The sequence below is a fragment of the Dendrobium catenatum genome, unplaced genomic scaffold (genome assembly GCF_001605985.2).
Source record: "Dendrobium catenatum unplaced genomic scaffold, ASM160598v2 fragScaff_scaffold_542, whole genome shotgun sequence".
In the NCBI taxonomy this organism is placed as follows: domain Eukaryota; kingdom Viridiplantae; phylum Streptophyta; class Magnoliopsida; order Asparagales; family Orchidaceae; genus Dendrobium; species Dendrobium catenatum.
The window spans coordinates 3701207-3721073 of NW_021319004.1; the positions used below are offsets into that span (position 1 = coordinate 3701207).

General features: G+C 32.6%; 1 protein-coding gene across 2 annotated transcripts; it reads right to left on the bottom strand.

Annotated features, from left to right (window-relative positions):
- Positions 1–1303: 1303 nt before the first annotated feature.
- LOC114579595 lies at positions 1304–14794 on the bottom strand. Of its 2 annotated transcripts, none has more exons than XM_028694732.1 (2): positions 14508–14794; positions 1304–2010 (listed from the first exon to the last, which is right to left on the bottom strand). In XM_028694732.1, the coding sequence occupies exons 1-2, from the start codon at positions 14738–14740 to the stop codon at positions 1992–1994; spliced, it is 252 nt and encodes an 83-aa protein (XP_028550565.1). In that variant the 5' UTR covers positions 14741–14794; the 3' UTR covers positions 1304–1991. The 2 variants fall into 2 exon arrangements, with proteins under 2 accessions (XP_028550565.1, XP_028550564.1); XM_028694731.1 differs by lacking the exon at positions 1304–2010 and adding an exon at positions 9206–9402.
- Between the last annotated feature and the right edge of the window lie 5073 nt (positions 14795–19867).

Here is a 19867-nt window from a genome sequence, read left to right on the forward strand (position 1 = left end):
CATTTTCTGCTTTGCTCCATCCGTTTACTTTTGAAAGTGAAAAGCCTTAAAATGCCATGGGATGAAGGCATGAAGCCCTTTAATTTCTCTCGCAGAGAAGAATCAGATTATCAAGAATCATTATCAAATTAAATGGAAATCAGATTAAAAAAAAAAAACATTTGCAAAGTTACCACAAATGACAGCAGAAGAGATGGCTTGGCTAATTTAAATAATTTTCATGTTTTATGTCATCCAGGGAACCTGTCATAATTTTCATGGGAGACAAACTTATAAGTAATTGTTCTCATATATGACAGGGGTCCAAGGGGGCAGCACCCTCTGACATCGACCTGCCCAGTTAAGTTGCGGGGTCAAGGGGCAGCGCCCCTACGGGGATTTTCAGGGACAGCACCCTCTAAACAAATTTTGATTTACTATTTCTCTTTGTATTTGGTTCATCATTCCGCTAACAATAACAAATCTACACAATATATTTTATTATATCAAGGGCAATTGCCTAAAAATTATAGTATTTTAATATTCTTAGGGGGGCAATCATCTAATATCCCTTATAATAAAGATTAAAAATCACCTAAATAAGAGTATAATAATAACAAAATTTTTTTAGAGATTTCAATATATTTTTTTATAAGTTTTAAATTTACATCATTTTAATATTATGGGATGAGTTTATGGGCCTATAATGAGAATAATATAAATGATTATTTCTTAAGAAGGCATGGTAATTACAATTTTACAATTATGTTTTATTATATGAATTTAATATTTTATAAATAATAATGGTTTTAATTAGTAATATGACAAATAAATTTAATATATTTAAAAAACAACCTAATTAAATTTGAATAAAAATGCGTGAAGTTTTGTTTATCTTTCACCTAGGAGTCGCTTTGCGGTGTAACTAATTCCTCGGTGGGCTTAGTGGCAGCTAGTCCCACAAGTGCCGGACCACACACTTATTTTTCCCCCACTTAAGAAGGTGTGCCACTGGAGAGAGGAATCAAACGTGGGTAGGGGTACCCAACCACACTCACCCACCAACCCAGCTAAGCCCGGTGGAGTTCCTCCACAAATCTGAGACATGGAGAATTCGCGAGCAGAGCCCACAAAATTTGATGCAAAAAGATTGCAAATAATTTCGGCTTTTTATTCAAAATGAAATTAGTATTTGAAAAACTCATTTTCCTGCAAATCTTTTGCGAAATAAATGAAACCAATTCAATCGGATTTAATTTGTAGGATTTTGGTCAGATCTGCATTCCTCTTATGTTCAACAAAACAGCCCTTAATAAGGTGGAGATAAAGCCAATAATCAATAATGCACATTATCGGGAAAAAAAAATTGCAGAAATTGTTAAGAATTACATTAGAGTAAAGATTAATCCTATATCATTTAGTATTTTCCATTGCTTTGCTTTCTAGACAACAATCACATTTTTATTTGACTATTCCTTTATTAATCCTTATTCAAGAATAAAATCTAAGGTTTCATTTGGGATGATTTTCTTACTGCTTCTTAAGAATTTTTTACTAGAAAAGCTGCCTTAAAAAGCAGTAAGAAAGCTATTCCTAACGAAACTTAGGACTATGGCTCATTGAGGTTTCGTTTGGGACGACTTTTTTACTGCTTCTTAAAACAGTTTTTAGTACAAAATTTTTAATTTTTGTACTAAAAAATTATTTTAAAAAGTAGCAAGAAAGTTGTCCCAAACGAAGTCTAAAACATGCAGCTTTGTCCAACCAATTCTACATCCAAAATGACCCTTGCATCATTAGAAGCCCAGATCTAATATGAAATAAGCTTCTTACCATTTGTGCATTTGCCAACTTGTTGCTACAAGCAAGGCACATTTATATGCCTTGATGTGTTCAGCTCTAGATGGATGGTGTGATCCTGCGCACTTGCCATGGAACCATCTCTCACAGATTTCAAAGAGGATCAAGAACTCGTCATTTTCATGAAGAGAGAGGGAGAGGATTAAGCGCTTTTATATATTACCTGCAGAACTGAATTTTGTAAAGCTGCAATTAAATAGGGAACATCAAATGGAACATTTTGTTGAAAAACAGAAATGTGAAATGATTGATAGCTAAACCAAGTATGATAGAAACTAAATAATACATATAAGACGAAGTGTATAGAAAAATAAAGTAAAACATATTGAAAGATGAGTTATATGAGAGAGAAATGGGAGTAGCCCCTACTGAACCCAAAAAAAAATTTTAGAGAAAATAATCTAATATGATTTGGACATGCATAATAATAGGATAAAACAATTAAGATTAATATAGAAGGATTAACAAGAAAATAAGGAAAGAAACAACAACAACATCAAGCCTTTATCCCACTATGTGGGGTCGGCTACATGAATCCTTTTTCTCCATTGTGTCCTATTAAAGTCAAATTCTCGTTTAAATCTAATAAAGAAATGTCATTCCTAATATTTTCCGACCAAGTCTTTTTAGGTCTACTCCTACCTTTCTTAACATAAGTCAAATCTAATACCTCTACTCTCCTAACCGGGTCATCGGAAGGCCGCCGTTTTATGTGACCAAACCATCTAAGGCTACTTTCTCTAATCTTATCTTCTACAGGAGCTACTCCAACTTTTTCACGTATATGCTCATTTCGTATCCTATCTCTAAGGGTAAAGCCACTCATCCACCTGAGCATCCTCATCTCTGCCACACTTAACTTAGTATTATGCTTCTCTTTTAATGGCCAACATTCGAAACCATAAAGCATTGCAGGCCTCACTACCATCTTATAAAATTTTCTCTTAAGTTTGAGGGGTACATTTCTATCACATAACAAGCCCGATGCATTCCTCCACTTCAACCATCCAACTTGAATTATGCTGATAATATCCCCATCTATTTCACTATCACTCTGAACAATAGATCCAAAATATCTAAAATGTGTACTCTTATTAATGACTTGATCGTTCAAAGTCACAATCCCCTCACTAGGTCTATTACTACTAAAATTACACTCAATATATTCCATTTTAGATCTACTCAAGCGAAAACCTTTAGACTCTAAGGTTGACCTCCATAATTCAAGTTTACCTTCAACTCTCTCTAGTCTTATCAACAAGAAGAATATCATCAGCAAAAAGCATAGACCAAGGTACATCTTCTTGCAAATGTCTAGTGAGAACATCCATGACTAAAGCAAAAAGATATGGGCTAGCTATATAAAATAAGGAAAGAAATATATATATATGGATATAACTCGTCTAACTATTTAAAAACCTCAAATAAAACTAAACAAAAATAGGTTGAAAACTTCAATCTAAACCCAAAATTTCAAGTCATATTTAACTATAATTTACTAGGGGTGTCAATATTTGACGACCCAAAAACCCGACTCGAACCCTACCCGAAAATTTCGGGTTAGGGTCAACCCAGACCCGAAACGGGTCGAAAAATGGTTCAGGTTCGGGTTCAACTATTAAACCAGTTTAAAAAATTAGAGCGGGTTCTGGTTGATCCTTTGACCTGAAATTGACCTACTTTTGACCCGAAAACATGTTTTTAACCTAAAACCCGAGATTGACCCATTTTTTACCAGAAAAGTGGAGATTGGCCCATTTTTTGACTTGAAAACTAGCAATTTCTGGTCGGCCCCGGGTCATTCGGCTCGTGTCGGGTTGACCAGGCCCGAAGCGGGTCGGGTTCAAGTCCGAAATTGACCCGAACCCGACCTATGACCCAAAATTGACACCCCTACGGTTTACCATGTGAGGCTGACAACTATATGATAGTGAAGTAGTGTAGACTGTTGAGTTTCAACGCGCAAAAAACATTGTCATTTTTCTCCATAGAAATCAAGTTGGGCATTGTATGTGCTGAAAACTGCATTTACTTAATCTTGAGTCAAAATTTCCCACATCAGATCTGTTATCTTTGGATAAAAAACCTGTAAATTTTAAGCTGTCAAGTTGGAAAACCACAGTTTCATCACACAGCTTGCCTCAACCTTGAGAGCACTTAACATACTGATGTGAAACAATCATGCCGAGATGATATACTTGATGAATTTGCACGTTTAATTTTAGAGAGAACAAATAATTATATCTTAATAATGATTTGAACGACAAGATAAAACATTAAGAGCGGTAAAACGAGCTTAGGCTTGAATCATGTGCATAAAAGTTAAGATCAGAAAACAATCAAGTTAATCTAACATTGCATACATGAATGGTTCAACGAAAATCCCTAAATTAACAACAAGATTAGGCACTATGCATGAGTCCCTCACTCAACTCTCTAGTTCTCTAAGCATAGCGGTGAAGAGCTTGACATGATCTTTGTGAGTCAAAAATATAACCTCAATTGAACATAAACTAGGAAAAATAGGAAACTTGGGGAAGAGTTCACCGTTGTCAAAATTCTTAGATGAATTTGAGCGAGGGAGAAGATCCGGAGTCCGGTGGTTGAATTTGAAGAAGTTTTGCGTGTGGGCAGCAGTGTGGGATCTTCTGAGCAACCAATGAGAGCCTTCCGGATGGCGAATCAACACTAGAAAACTGCTGGAATCCTGAAACAGCAGCCATGACTTTTCCGGACAGCAAACAGGAGTTCCTGGAGAGCAGGACAGCAGTTTGTCTCGTCGGAAATATTCAGGACAGCAGCCATGAACTCTTTGGACAGCAAAACAGGAGTGTTCAGCTAGCAGTACAGCAAGTGTAGTCCTCCTAAAGTGCCAGCCAATGAAGAAAACGTAAGCCTGAAAGGGCGGCCAAGGTGGGGAGAAAAGGCGGGGTGATTTGGGTGAGGAGCTTGGAGTAGGCTAGGAGATTGGAGGGGAAAAAAAAATCTAAAATTTGAATTTCAGATTTTATTAAAAGGAAAGGGGCCAATTTAAAATTCAAATTAACCTCAATTAAGGGAGTAATGGGGGGAGTGGGGGCCAGCGGTTATGATGGGAATTATGGGGGATTTAATTGGTGCTTAGGTGGTAAAGTGGAGAGAGGAGGGGGGAGAGAGGGGCCGGCCCTATGGGGGTTTCATTTTTGTGTTTAAATTAAATGAGAGTAGGGCCCAAGGGAATAATTAAATTAAGCTCAAATCTGAATTTAAATTCAGATTTATTCTAGTTTAAGTAAGTTTCCCAATCTAGTGGAATGAAGGAGGGAAATAGGTTTGAATTTCAAAATTGAATTCATGTCCATTGATTGACTTTCCTAAATAGAGAAAAGCTATTTGAGGAAAGTAATTTACTCAATGGAATTTGAAATTCAAAGGAGAAAACATGTGATGGCCGGCGGCATGCTTGGGAGGCTGAGAGGGACGGCTGGATGGGGGGGTGTTGGGCTGACAGATTTTCCAGCCGGCGGTATGGCTGGAAGGGGATGGCGGGATGGGTGGCTGGGGGTAAAACCGTGGAAGAGAACAAAAGGGGGAAGGGGCCGGGTGGCTGACCGGCCAAATGGAGGGGTGGTGGAGAAAAATCCGGCGGCTAGGGGAGAGGGAAGAAAAGAAATTATGTAGAAAACCAAGAGCTCCACCAAGGGGCTGTTGGGTATTGCTTTGAGCCTCACCTAGGCTTTCCTCACTTGAGAACTCACAAAGAGAACTCTAGAACTCACAAAGAGATCCAAAATCAAAATTTTCATTAGCAATAATCATCATCCCTTTCCAAGAGGAAGGGGAAGGCTTAAATAGCCAAATACATGAAGAAAAATAAAAAGACACAATTGCCCCTACGGAAAACATAAGACAAAGCCCTCAAGTGAGGGTAGAAAGGGAAAAATACAAAAATCAAATACATCAAAATAAATAGACACGATCGTAGCCGTTGATCTTTGATGTCCTCATCACATACATTTTCTAAATCAAAAGAACACGATTCAAAGTATAGGTACACTAATGCTATGAGCATAGCACAAACAGCTTCTTTCGGTCAAGAGAGCTAAACTCGTGTGGTGTTTCTCCCCAAATATATCTATACATAATATTTTTTTTTTTTATTGTTATGCTTAACTTAATGTAGGTACGATAAGAGAATAGGAGTAAAGAAATAGATATCTTCAAGTTATGAGAGAGAATTTCTCACTTCTCGTAGCTCTCCAACAACATTGCAAAGACTATTTTGTTGGTATACTTGATTTTCTTGATATCTTCATGTTATGAGAGAAGTTCAAATCGGATCTTTAGAAAGAAGTCGAGTACTCATAGACATGGAGAAATCAATGAGCTGACCGCCTATCAAATCCACATGATCAATCATAATCAATGTGTCAATTCATTAAGATTATAATTTTATTCTCTTATTCATTTACGAACTTTTCAAAATGGAAAATATTATAACCAAGTTAGACTGGTCTTGCTAATTGCTAATCACAAAGAATCTGTAATACCTGTAGCTACAAAACTTGATAAGATCCTCTTATGTGCCTCTGTATGTTCTAAAATTTTAGATTTGAGAATTTAGAATAAAAGGTGGAAGAGTCTAGAGTTAAATAAGAAAATTCTTCTGGGAGCACTGCGGCGCTGTGCCATAGAGCATTGTGGCACTTCCCTCTCTGTTTGGGGGGAAAAGTTGGGCTGGGTGCAACGGGGCTATGCATGGCGGCATTACAACATTATCCTCTGTATTGGAGTAGACTCTGAGGGAGAATTGTGGTATTGGTCTCCTTGTCTAGGACTATTTGGGGGAATCTAGAATATTTCGGCCGAGTGCTGCGAGCTAGAGAACTGCAACGCTGGCCACTGAAATGAATTTTCATATAAATAAATATCTAAACCCATTTCATTCACCCCTTATGCACTAGGCTTGCCGAAGAAGGAAGAGATGGAGAGGAGAAATGGAGGAGAGCGGAAAAAAAAAAAGAGGAAGAAGTTTGGAGGCTGCAGAATCTAATTCATCTGTCGACTTTCTTAGAAGATTTGTTTTACTCGAGGTGGGCTCCCAATAACCAATTTTTTACTTTATTCTGATATTTCTATGAAAGATTATAGAGTAAAGTGTGTTTTTAATGAATATAATAAGCTATTCATTGTACAATTATGGTATACTATTAAATGTCTTATTTTGATCATTTTAACTGCAAGAAATTGATAATTCACCAATTGATTTCGTCCATACAAATTTCTAAGTATTTCATAATAAAAATGACAATTCATCAAAAGTTTTAAAATAATGTTTTAAAATTATCTTATCACTAGTTTTTCAAATGACAAATATTATGCGTGTAAACAAATTATGCATGCATCATCTCCTAGAATGTCATACACTCATACATATGTCAGTACATATGTGTTCATATTCATGTTCAATGTCATATATACCCATTAATTTTGTTAATCTCTATATATGCATTCATATTCATATGATGAAAGTTCTGCTGTGAGAGATGTTAAAGTGCACTACAAGTTCTATTATGTGCCTGAATTTCTGTTTTATTTTGCTTCTTATTTTAGCGCCATCCGTCATGTGTAAATATGAGAGGTTATTTCTTACCCCACCTACTTTATGTGGGTATGAGAGGTTCAAGGGAGACATAAGTTAAAGTGGATTTATAAGTAGAATCAAATTAGGTCTCCTTCAATTAATAAGGGTTAACCTTATGAGCTATAAGTAGAAATGGAGTTATAGCATGTATAAGGATATGTGCATACCATGATTCATATATTCCATATTATATTAAATGAAAGAAGTTCAGGTAAAAACAATATTCTATTAATAAGTATATTCTAATGCTTTTGAGAAAATACAAGTGATATTCTATGAACAAGTGCACTATAACCCCCATGTGAATGTACTAGTAAAAGTACATGCTAATGTTTATAATGTTCAAAGTTCAAATAACAAATTTTGGAAAATTAATTATAATGCATATTCAAGCTTAAAACATACTTACGCTGTTAGCTGATAATACTCATATAAATCATCCCTTTGTTTATGCTTTTTAAGAGTAAAGTCAATCTCTATTATTTTATAATTAATATTTAAATCTTTTATTTGTACACTGCAAATATGAGCATTGATCTCTACAATAGAAATTGATAGAGCTTACTAAGCATATAAATGCTTACTATGTTGTTTTATAAAATTTTAAGAAAAGGGAAGGGCTCAATGAAGTAGAAGTTGATTAAGACACGGCCGACAGGCTATCAATAGTTTTTCTGTGAAAGTATTTTGTAGTCTAGTATTTACATTGTGATATATAAAACCAACTTATTATAGATTATTTGTATATAATTGATTTTAGAATTGAAAATATTGATGATTATTTTTATTATTTATTTGGCTCTGGAAATTTTTATATTGTGGTTGAGATGTTTAAGTTCAGGGTTTAATTTTTTTATTAGATTATCAGGCATGACAGAGTGCTATCAGAGCCAGGTTTAGGCATAGGCGGATCCACATTGGCCTAAGGGTGGGCAAATGCCCACCCTCAAAATTTTTTTTTTTAATATTTAGAGGGAATTTTTTAGAATATTTTGGATATTTTGCACATTTTGCCCCCCCTAAAACAATTTTTTTGTCCTAATTTTATCAATCCTAAGCATCTTTGTCCATCCCCAAAAAAAATTTTTTTTGCCCACCCTTAAAAAAGAAGCTGGATCGGCCCCTAGGTTTAGGAGAACTAAATCGTAAGCAGAGCCGTGAGAATGATCTGTAGAGATAAGGAGGAAGTCAGGGTAGTTTAGTATTATTTCTGTTTATATATATGTTATATGTGCAAATAGTTGAACCTTGTATTTTTTGTGTTAGAAGTATTGTTGCATCATGAATTCTCAAAATTAAGAAGCAGCTAATGGACCGAGTTTCAAATAAAGCTGCAACTGTATAAAGTACTTTAGGGGTGATGACTTCCTATTCTATGATGCAATTTGCTAGCTTGGTAGCCCCAGCTGATGCGAGAAATCCAAAGTAGGATGATTGGAGTAAAGGGAGGAGGTAGAGCCTCAAGCAGCTGCGGCTAGTTGATGAGGCTAGGGTAAGTCCTTTGACAACATGCAGTGCATTGAGGCTAGAGAAGTTCCATTGGTTATGTTCTTACTTGATGGAGATGCTAAGCGCTGGTGGATAGGTCAACAAAGGAAGAAGTTTGAGGATAGATCTAATGCAGAGATTTCCTGGAAGGTATAATGCCACAAGACCTAAATTTGAAAAAATTGCCTATTTCATCTCTTAATTAATCTATAAAAGATTTTAATAATTCATTAATATATATAAATCTAGCAAAAGCAACTATAAATCATATACATCAAAATATTTTTATATTCATTCATCAAAATTAAATTTACAATAATTAGTACATCAATCATTGCATTCATCAATTTACCTATTAATATTACTGACTACAAAAGAATAAACTAAAATACATTAAATAAAACAAAATTAGAATCCTGATCTGCCTCACTCCACTGGATTTTGGACCCTTCCTGAAAAGATATAAAAGCCACATACTAAGCTAACAGCTCAATAGGTTATCAGAACCTACAACTGCAATCGATATACGGCAGAAACAACATGCATGAATCATTCAATCCAAAGCAGTCTAAACATATAACTGTAAGAACATGTAGTAGTCAATATAAACAGTGTCATTTCATATGAACAATAAAAAGTATAAAAAACAATATATTTCATATTCAATGATGAGTGATTAGTAGCATATAAGGTTTTATCATTCTTCTACTCATGTCAAGCACAATGCAACAGATCTAAAGGAATATATACATACATATAATTTATGTCTTTTATTTCAATTTATATAATGTACAATATGCCTATCATATCAAGCAAGTGCTCAATATCTATTATATGCATATCAAACAATATTAATGTATGTATCTTATCTATTATATCATGTATAATAATTCAATGTATCATGTATATCATATAATTTTATATCGTATGTTGTTATATTAGTCTTATCAATCTTATCATATATCATATGGTCATATTAGTACCCTATTAGTCCATTGCATATCAGTCATACCAATCAATCAATCATTCTCATCAATCAATCAATCATCATATATCATATATCACATATCACCAATCTTATCCATCATCAATCATCAATCTCGGTCATATCTGCTATTAATTTATCTATCATATCTCTTATATGTCATCTATCATCAATAATATCAATCATCTGTCTTATATGTCACATGTCGTATCTATCATCAATCATATCTATCAATTAACTATCGTTACTCTAATCAATCATCTATCTTATCTATCATCTTTCTATCACATCAATCATCAATCATATCAGTCATCAATCTTATCATATCAATCATCAATCCTATCGGATATTAATCATTAGTTATCTCATTAGTCACATATTACTCATCAATCTTCTCATTCATATTAGCAGTGATCTCATCCATCTCATATAACACATCGGTTCATTCATTTTGTTTGTTCTTACAATTGTTTTATATCATATATATTATAATAATTAACATCTTGTACACATCATATACAATTATCAAAACATGTAAGTCTGTCTTGTGTGCTCATCAATATGCATGCATTACGCCAAATGAACAAAAACCATATACATGACATGCATCTCATATCCAAATTTAGTATATTAGCATATGATCATTTTGCATTCAATAATTCACTACTCATTTCAATTAAAATATCATATAAGCCAAACCATCAGGTGAAACTTCAATATAAACTAATCAAATTGCTCAGAATTACAACATATATCACTTGTCAAAAGTTACATAATGAAACTTTATTAAAATAGGACATATCACAATTTTATCAATTTTTAAAGGGAGTAATATACTAAACTCAAACTCATTGAAGACAAATATAAAGTAGAGGTCACTTATAACGATTAGAATACTTTTCGCAACAAAAGAGGTAGACAAACAAGCCTCGAAAAGCCTTATCTTTCCTCTCCTCTATCCCTTCTCTTCTCCTTCTCCTTTCTTTCCTTCCCCAGCAAGAAAAATGGAATGGGGGAGGTATGACTTGAAAATAAATGGAATGAGATATTTTAATATTTAATATTCAACATTTTGAACTAGCGCTGTGGCGCTCAACTTCCCAATGCCACTACGCTCCTGGAGAATTTTCTAGAATATCCTCACCTGAACCCAAGAGTTCAACGCCAGGGCACATAGTGCGCACAGAGCAATTTTTTGAACATGGAATTTGGGCTATTACAATTACACCATAAATTTTATTTGAAGGAAAGCCCATCAGCCTACCTTCCTATACATGGTAACGTGTCTCTAGCCAACTTGAATAAGTTAATTATTTTCAACAATTTTTCTTGCCTTTATACATATTTCATATCACGTAGATTATAATAACAAATATTATATATTATATACATGAAATGTAACTATCATTGCACTCATCAGTATGTCTGTAGTATGTCAAAAATACATATTGAATTAAATAAATATATTTATATTATGTATTTCATGTCCAATTGCAATATACTGACCCTTAATCATTTTATACATAATATTTTTCTACTCATTTTTATTAAAATAACATATAAATAAAACCATCTGGTAAAATTTCAATATTGACCAACCAAAATGCTAAGGATAATGATATTTACCACATATTAAAAGTTCCACGATGAAAATTTACTAAAATGAGAAATATTGCATTTTGATCAAAATTTTAAGACATAAAATAGACAAAGCATGAAATCATTGAAAATAGAGGTAGGGTTAGAATTACTCACCACGATCAGAACATTTTTCTCAACTGGAGCGACGAATCTCTCTCTCTCTCTCCGTCTCCTCTCTCTCTCTCTCATCGATCTCCAAGCCAAGCAAAGAAGAAATGGGGGAGGGGATGGCTAGATGAGAGATTTAATCTAATGAAATGTGATATTTTATTAAAAAAATATTCTTTTGACCTAGTGTCGCGACGAACAGAACCCACCACCACTACGTTAGTTTATTTTTCCAAAAACCCAAGAACTTAATGCCGCGACGCTACCCATTCCGACGCCGAAGAGCTCCCACAAACAATTTTTAATTTTGGGTTCTTACAATCTAACCACCTTAGAAAAATATTATCCTCAATTACATTTCCTACTACAAACTAATAACTGACAAAACATAATACTAATCACTGATCACATCACTTAAAAGTGTATATTCACTCATACATGTATGCATGTCAATCAGTTAATCATATAACATGTTGTGCAATGAATTTCATTCATTTAATAATAATATTTAGAATAAAGAACTATACCAATGGACCTCTCTAGCGCATCTATCACTTTCTGCTTACTTGGTCTATATACTCTTGGTTGTACTAAATGTGTTGTCATCACTGAAGGTGTAGGCTATCTCTGACTCCTACTCACATTCCTTATATCTGTCACATTCACAGAACCTTGATTGGGAATTCAAATGACAAATATTAAGCATGTGGAAAATTATACATATATCATCTTCTAAAATGTCATACATACATCAGTACATATGTGTTTATATTCATGTTCAATATCATGTGTATCTATTAATAATTTAATATGTTAATCTTTGCATGTACATTTATGTTCATATGGTAGAAATTTTGAAGTGGAAAATATTAAAGTGCACTACAAGTTATTTATATGAGCACGAATTTTTGTTTTGTTCTGCTTTTATTTTTTGTCTCATTTATCATGTGAAGATGTGAGATATTATTTATGGGTCGATCTACTTTATGCGGGTGTGAGAAGTTCAAGGGAGGTATAAATATAAGTGAAATTATAAGGAGAATTAGGTTAGGTCTCCTTCACCTAGTGAGGGTTGACTTTGGGAGACAAATGTTAGTAGAACATGAATATAAACACATCGGGATATGTGCATATCATAATTCATATGTTGTGTATTTTATTAAATAAAATAATCTTTTGTACAAAAAATATTATGTAAATAAGTATACTTTGATGCTTCTAAGAAAGTACAAAGTGATGTTTTATTAACAAGTGCATTATGACACCCATGTGAATGTCTAAGTAATAGTACATGTTAATGTTTATAATGTTCAAGTTCAATTAATAAGTTCTAGAAAGTTAATTCTGATGCATATTCAAGTCAAAAATATACTTATGTTATTCTGCCAATATAAGCCATTTTTTTGTTTATGCTTTTTAAAAGTAAAGTTATTTTCTGTTATTTTGAAATTGATATTTAAATATTTTATTTGTACATTGCAAAAAAAAGTATTGACTTTTGCAATAGGAATTGGGATAGTCTACTGATCATATGAATGCTCACTCTACTATTTTATGAAATTTCAAAAAAAGAGAAGGGTTCAACCAAGTAGAAGTCGATAAAGATAGGCTATCAGGAGTTTTCTGTTAAGGCATTTTGTAGAATAGTATTTATATTTTGATGTATAAAACCAACGTATACTGAATTATTTCTATATGATTGAGTTTGGAAATGAAAATATAGATGATTATTTTTATTATATATTATTTATTGGATTGTTTAGTTGGCTCTGGAAAGTTCTATATTGAAGCTGAGATAACTAGATTTAAGGTTTAATTCTTCTATTAAATTTTGTGGTGTGACAGAATCGAGTTCAAAGAAAGTTGGCTAGTTAGAGAGATCGATTTGCAACAAAGAAGTCATCAAAGTATATGATAATCTCGCTAGCAGGTTAAAATTGACAAAGCTACTTGATATCTTCCTTCAATACTTACCAAACCCTTACTCAGCATTTGAAGTCTCTAAGGCTACTTGCCTAGGTCTTTAAATGAATTCATCCATGTTACAAAGAGCTACTCACCAAGACCAAAGCAAAGTTGTTGAAGAATTCTCTAGAATTCACTAATTTCTAAGTAACTTTGGCGGTGAATTCACTTGAATTCGTCCTTAGAATTCATCATGTGTTCTTTATGTAACAAATAAAGTTATAAGCTTACTAGACTTATTCATTTTACAATAAGCATTTATTAATCCTTGCAATATCATTTTACTTGTATTGATTAAATATAGCCTTCATCATAATATTACACTTTTACTCAAAATAAGGCCTCAGAGGAAGAGCCTAACACGTTTAATCACTTATATTAATCTTTTAATTTGTGATAATCTAGTAAAATCATAGAGTTTCTCAATTTAACTTCTCTTTCTTTCTCATGTTTTTTTCTCTTTGCTTAACTCATTCTTATTAGCAAAGCTCTTGTATCATCCACAGATAAATTCAAATCCAAAAATAAACAACATTTGAGAAGCAGCAACTTGCCATTAGTGTTGCGCCGGATGTTAGTTTTGTTATCCCCTTTCCTTTTCTTGGAGGGTTCTGTATTCTATGGGAATAACATTATCATAGTATACTATATTTTATAGGTTGTTTCACTAAAAAAAATTCTAAAAAATCCCTTCTCTTTCTAACTTCCCATTGGACACAAGTCCACCCAAGAAAATCCACTTCACAAAGAAAACCAAATTTATATGGACAAAATGCAACATAACCAGAAATTGATTAAAAAAAACAAACAAACCTAAACGAATACACTGATTCTGGAGAACGGCAGTGGAGCTTTTACCTGTCTGGCATTGCCTTAATCGAGAACGGCCCAGTTCTCCCCGTCAATAGGAAGACGCCACCACGGCACCCCTTCCAGGCGCCAAAGATCTCGGCCTCTCTGAGCTGGAGGCGGCTTCCAGAAGCATCGGAGAGCTTGAGGAGCTTGAGGGTCAATGCCGGGATGAAAGATGAAGGTGATGGTGTAGTTCGTCCTGCGGAGGAGTTTGGCAAGACAGGATCTGATGAAACCATTGCCGCCGGAGAAAGCACACCGCAATCGCTATGTTAGCTTTCTTAGGTCTTCCATTTTTAAAGGAGGATTAGAAGGGGATAATCCTAATCCTAGAATGGTTAGTATTTATGAACAAGGAAAATTAAGGGATATTTAATTTGAAGTAAAAAGAGCATTAAATATTTTAAATATAAGAATTTTAAAAATATTGGTATTTGATCTAAATTCGTAGAAATTCAAAGTAAAATTATGAAGTATTTAGTTTAGTTTTGATGTATTTATTATTTAGAAATTGTTAAATTTAAACTATTTTAAATACATTATAAATCATTAAATTCTATCACCTTTCACTATGGGTGTTAAAATGGGTTATCGAGTCAGGTTCGAGTTAGGTCTAACCCGAACTTGACCCGCTCTTGATTGATCCGATCGGACTATAGAAAGGATTGGGAATCCAAATTCGAATCCGATCTGTTTCAAGTTCAAGACAACCCGAATTGATCCGCTAATTTGTTTTGCTATCAATTTTTGCTATTTTTTTATTTTAGATTTTTTTAAGATTTTAATTTTTAAGTAATTTAAGTAAAAATATAAAATGTAATAAACTGAAATACATCCTCATCATAATTATTTATTTATTTGTTCTCAATTATTTATTTAATCAATAAAAATTTAATATTTGTTTATTTGAGACTTTGAGCAACTACAAAAATAAAATATAAATGGTAAAATCATAAAATGAACACAAATAAAGTAAATAACCAATTGTCCAATTATATTAACAAAATACTAACAATAATATAATATGTTTGGATACAAACAAGTAACAAAATACTAATAATATATAATACATTTAATGATTTACATTGTTATACAAATAAAATTTCAAATTCGAGCCAACCCGAATTGACTCGCTAATTTGTTTTGCTATCAATTTTTGCCATTTTTTATTTTAGATTTATTTAAGATTTTAATTTTTAAGTAATTTAAGTAAATATATAAAATGTAATAAACTGAAATACATCCTCATCATAATTATTTATTTATTTATTCTCAATTATTTATTTAATCAATACAAATTTAATATTTGTTTATTTGAGGCTTTGAGCAACTACAAAAATAAAATATAAATGATAAAATCATAAAATGAACACAAATAAAGTAAATAACCAATTGTCCAATTATATTAACAAAATACTAACAATAATTTAATATGTTTGAATACAAACAAGTAACAAAATACTAATAATGTATAATACATTTAATGATTTACATTGTTATACAAATAAAAATTTACAAATTACATTTACATTGTTTTATAAACATAAATTTTATTTAATCTAATTTGCACCCCCTCTAAGGCTCTCTGATGTTGTAGATTTTGGAGAACTTAGAACTCGAGATGAGATCCATCTGCAAAACTGCAAAAACAGGGAAAAAATAAAGCAGTTAAATATTTGTAAGTCTAAAAATAATGCAAATATTGAAATAGTATAAATGCAATGTAAACTAGAGCTCAGGTTAAACCTTGAAATCAGTCATTAAGTACTAAACTTAATAAGATGTAAATGAGTAAATAATTTTTAGACAGTACCATCAAAGACATCATTTTATATTATCTTATATAGTAGTATATGTTCAATTATAATGTATCAGTTTGGTCTAAGAGAACATAAAGCTAACTGGTTGCATTTACCCCAAAAGAATCCATTCCTTTACTTTAGGAGGTTTCTCATCACTGCTCTTTCAAAAAAAAAAAAAAAACATCAAAATAAAGACAATCGTAGCTACGAGAATATCAACCACAACAACTAGTTGCATACTTTCATTTACCCAAATCCAACAAACACAACAACAACGACAACAACTAGTTCGAGCAACCACAACAATAACAAGAACATCAACCACAATAATTGGTTGCATAATTGTATTTACCTAAACACAATAATCACAACAATAATAACAACGGGTTCCAACAACAAAAACCAAAACAACAAGTCAACAACAACTGGTTGCATTTACGATTTACCCCAATAATAGCAAGCCAGCAACCAAAATCTATGCATTTACTTGTTCGATTGTTTCATTTCAATTTTCAGCAACTAGAACATCAACAACAGCTTGCAACATGATAAATTATTGACATCAAGTTAGCAATCACAAAAAATCACAACAACAACCACATGTCAATAAAAACAATTGATTGTAGCAACCACTAAAAAATAATGCTAGTAACAAGAATTAGAACACAATAGCACTAACTACTCAGCTGTCAACACAAATGAGCACATACATAGAACAGAGAGTCGGAGAATCATTCACCATTTTATCCTAAACAATATAATATGAGATAATCCAAAAGATTTCCTCCTCAGAACATAATAAGAAGTATCAACCCTAAAATTGGTTTAAAAACCCCCAAAAAATCCCAATTTGAAAACCCCAAAAATTCTAAATCTAAATGCATGTCGATTGTTGGTGAAACCTAAAAAATGAAGTGAAATTGATGCAAGCAAAAAATTGGGAAAATACTCAAATTTTTGCAAGCAAAAAATACTCTTCCTAGGATAATAGAAAATTACATAAAATACCCCAAAATACAACAATTGAATAATATACAACTTCACTTTTATAAAATAAAAGGACTTACAAACTTTAACGCTTACAAATGACACAAATAAACCTAAACTTGCATTTCATTCGCTTTGAGAAGAATGATACAAGTGACGTCGAACTTGCAGAGAGAAGAAGTAGATTAGAAGATGGCCGGGACCATAGCTCGCAAGCTATCAATCAAAACCCACAGGTTTTCTTCCAAAAATTATTACCAAACATCTCACTCTTTTTTTTTTTTTTTTTAACTCATGAAAGAATTTTTTTTTTGAACTCATGAAAGAAATTGAATCAATGAATCCTAGTAAACTCCAAAACCATCAGAACAAAACATAGTCAAAAACCCTAAAATATGCAAAGAGATACAAACAAATGAAAAATCGATTCGGCCTGAAAGGTATTGCTCCATCAGAGGCTATAGAGTGTAGGCACCGACAAGAGAAACAAATGAGGTCAAGATTCCAATCTGGAGAGAAAGAGAGAGACACGAGTCCGGATATCTCAAATGGAGAATACTCAAAATAGCCCTATCCGAAATGCTCAAAGCCTCAAATATCGAATACGACTATATGAGAACGCACAAGTGCGAAATGGCGGAACACGCAGCCATTATACAGACCACGTTGTAATCAGATCAGCTTTGAATTTTCGGGTCAACCCGAACCCGACCTAATTTTAAAAATGAGTCAGATTGATGAACTCGAACCCAACCTGTATTAAACGAATTGACCTGAACTTGAAATTTTTGGGTCGGATTCGAATCAATTATTGACACCCCTACATTCCACCAGCCACAAGCCACTATTATCTTTGGACTTTATTTTGCATTAAATTTGTACTAAAAAGTAATTTTAAAATGCAATAAAAAAGTTGTCCCAAACGAAATCTAATTTTCTATTACATCCAAACCTACAAACCTTAAACTTCATTTCTACACTCTCTAAGCTTTTAATTAGAACAACTTGTCATAGTTGGAATTTTAAAGTTTTGATTTAATTATACTTTGTGCAAGTTCAAATTTTGGGAAAAAATGTAATCATATTTTATATGTGTTAGTTTTTTTACTGTTCTGCCTTTTAGATTGATATTAAGGCTTCGTTTGGGGCAGCTTTCTCGCAGCTTCTTAAACCAGCTTTTTAATACAAAAATTTAAATTTTTATACTAAAAAGTTGCTTTAAGAAGCAACAAAAAAGCTGTCACAAACGAAGCCTAATTCTCAATGTTCTATTTGGCTATTACATTTTAGCCATTTTTTTATAAATTGTTATAATGGGAAGTAATTTATAATTGTTATTTGGGTACTAGTTGACCTTTTCAAAATGAAAACAAATGCTCCATAACTTAAAAAAAAAAAATCTATTTTTATTAGAACAATTATATAACTATTTTCATAAATAATCATAGTGACTCCAAATGAGCTATTAGGTCTGTTTGGGGAGCCTGAAGCATTTTATAAAGTTAATTGTAAAATTGCAATTCATAAAATAACTTTACTATTAAAGTTGCAGAAAACAGCTTTCTATCACAAACATATTTGAAAAACAGTGAGAAAGCAACAAAAAAAGTATTAGCCAAATGAAATTATAGTTGTCTGAAAAATAATGCTTCGTTTGGGACGGCTTTCTTACTACTTTTTAAAACAATTTTGTAGTTCAAGAAACTTTTATACTAGAAAGCTGCTTTTAAAAACAGTAAAAAAACCGTCCCAAATAAAACCTAAAACAGATAGAAAGCTGTCTCAAACATACCCTTAACGAAGAGCACTTCTCAAATTCAAATCAACCTTTTTTGCAATCGTTGGCTAGATTTTCTTTCCGCCTTTATAAATTTCCCAATGACAGCAAAGTTTTACAAAATAATAATAATCACAATTTTTTAGACATCGAGCATAATGACAACGCTCAATTCCTTTGTAATAAAAAAACCTTCAAAATATTTTAATAAGATAACATTTAAATATTAAATATCTTATAATCATCCATCAATATTCTAAGGCTTCATTTGGGACAGCTTTCTTATTGTTTTCTAAAATAACCTTTTAATAAAAAAATTTGGTAAAATTTTAAGACTAAACATGATTATAAATTGTATTAAGAGTTTAAGCATGTTTTAAAAAAAATTAAAAATAGGCAAAGTCGTCCGTTAAACGGGCGACTTACTAGTCTAGTCACCATTAAAAAAATTTAAAATATTATTAAAAAAAATTACTGTAGCCAGTCGCCCGTTTAACGGGCGACTTGCTACAGTAAAATATTATTTATATAATTAATTTATTTCAGAAAATGCTTATAATTTTGATTTCCAGGGAGGCTTATCGGCACCTTCCCACCTTGATCTGCCTGCATGCAACGGCTTGAGCCTTCTCCTTGAGACTCAAAAGAGCTCTTTCTGCGTCGCTCATTGTGGCCAACCAAACGCCTCTGACAACTCCTCTTTGCTTCATCGAATTCTGGCAACTCATGAAATCTATGGGGGTGAAATTAAGTTGAGTCAGAATAAAAAATTACATGAAAAAGGTTCATTACAAATATTT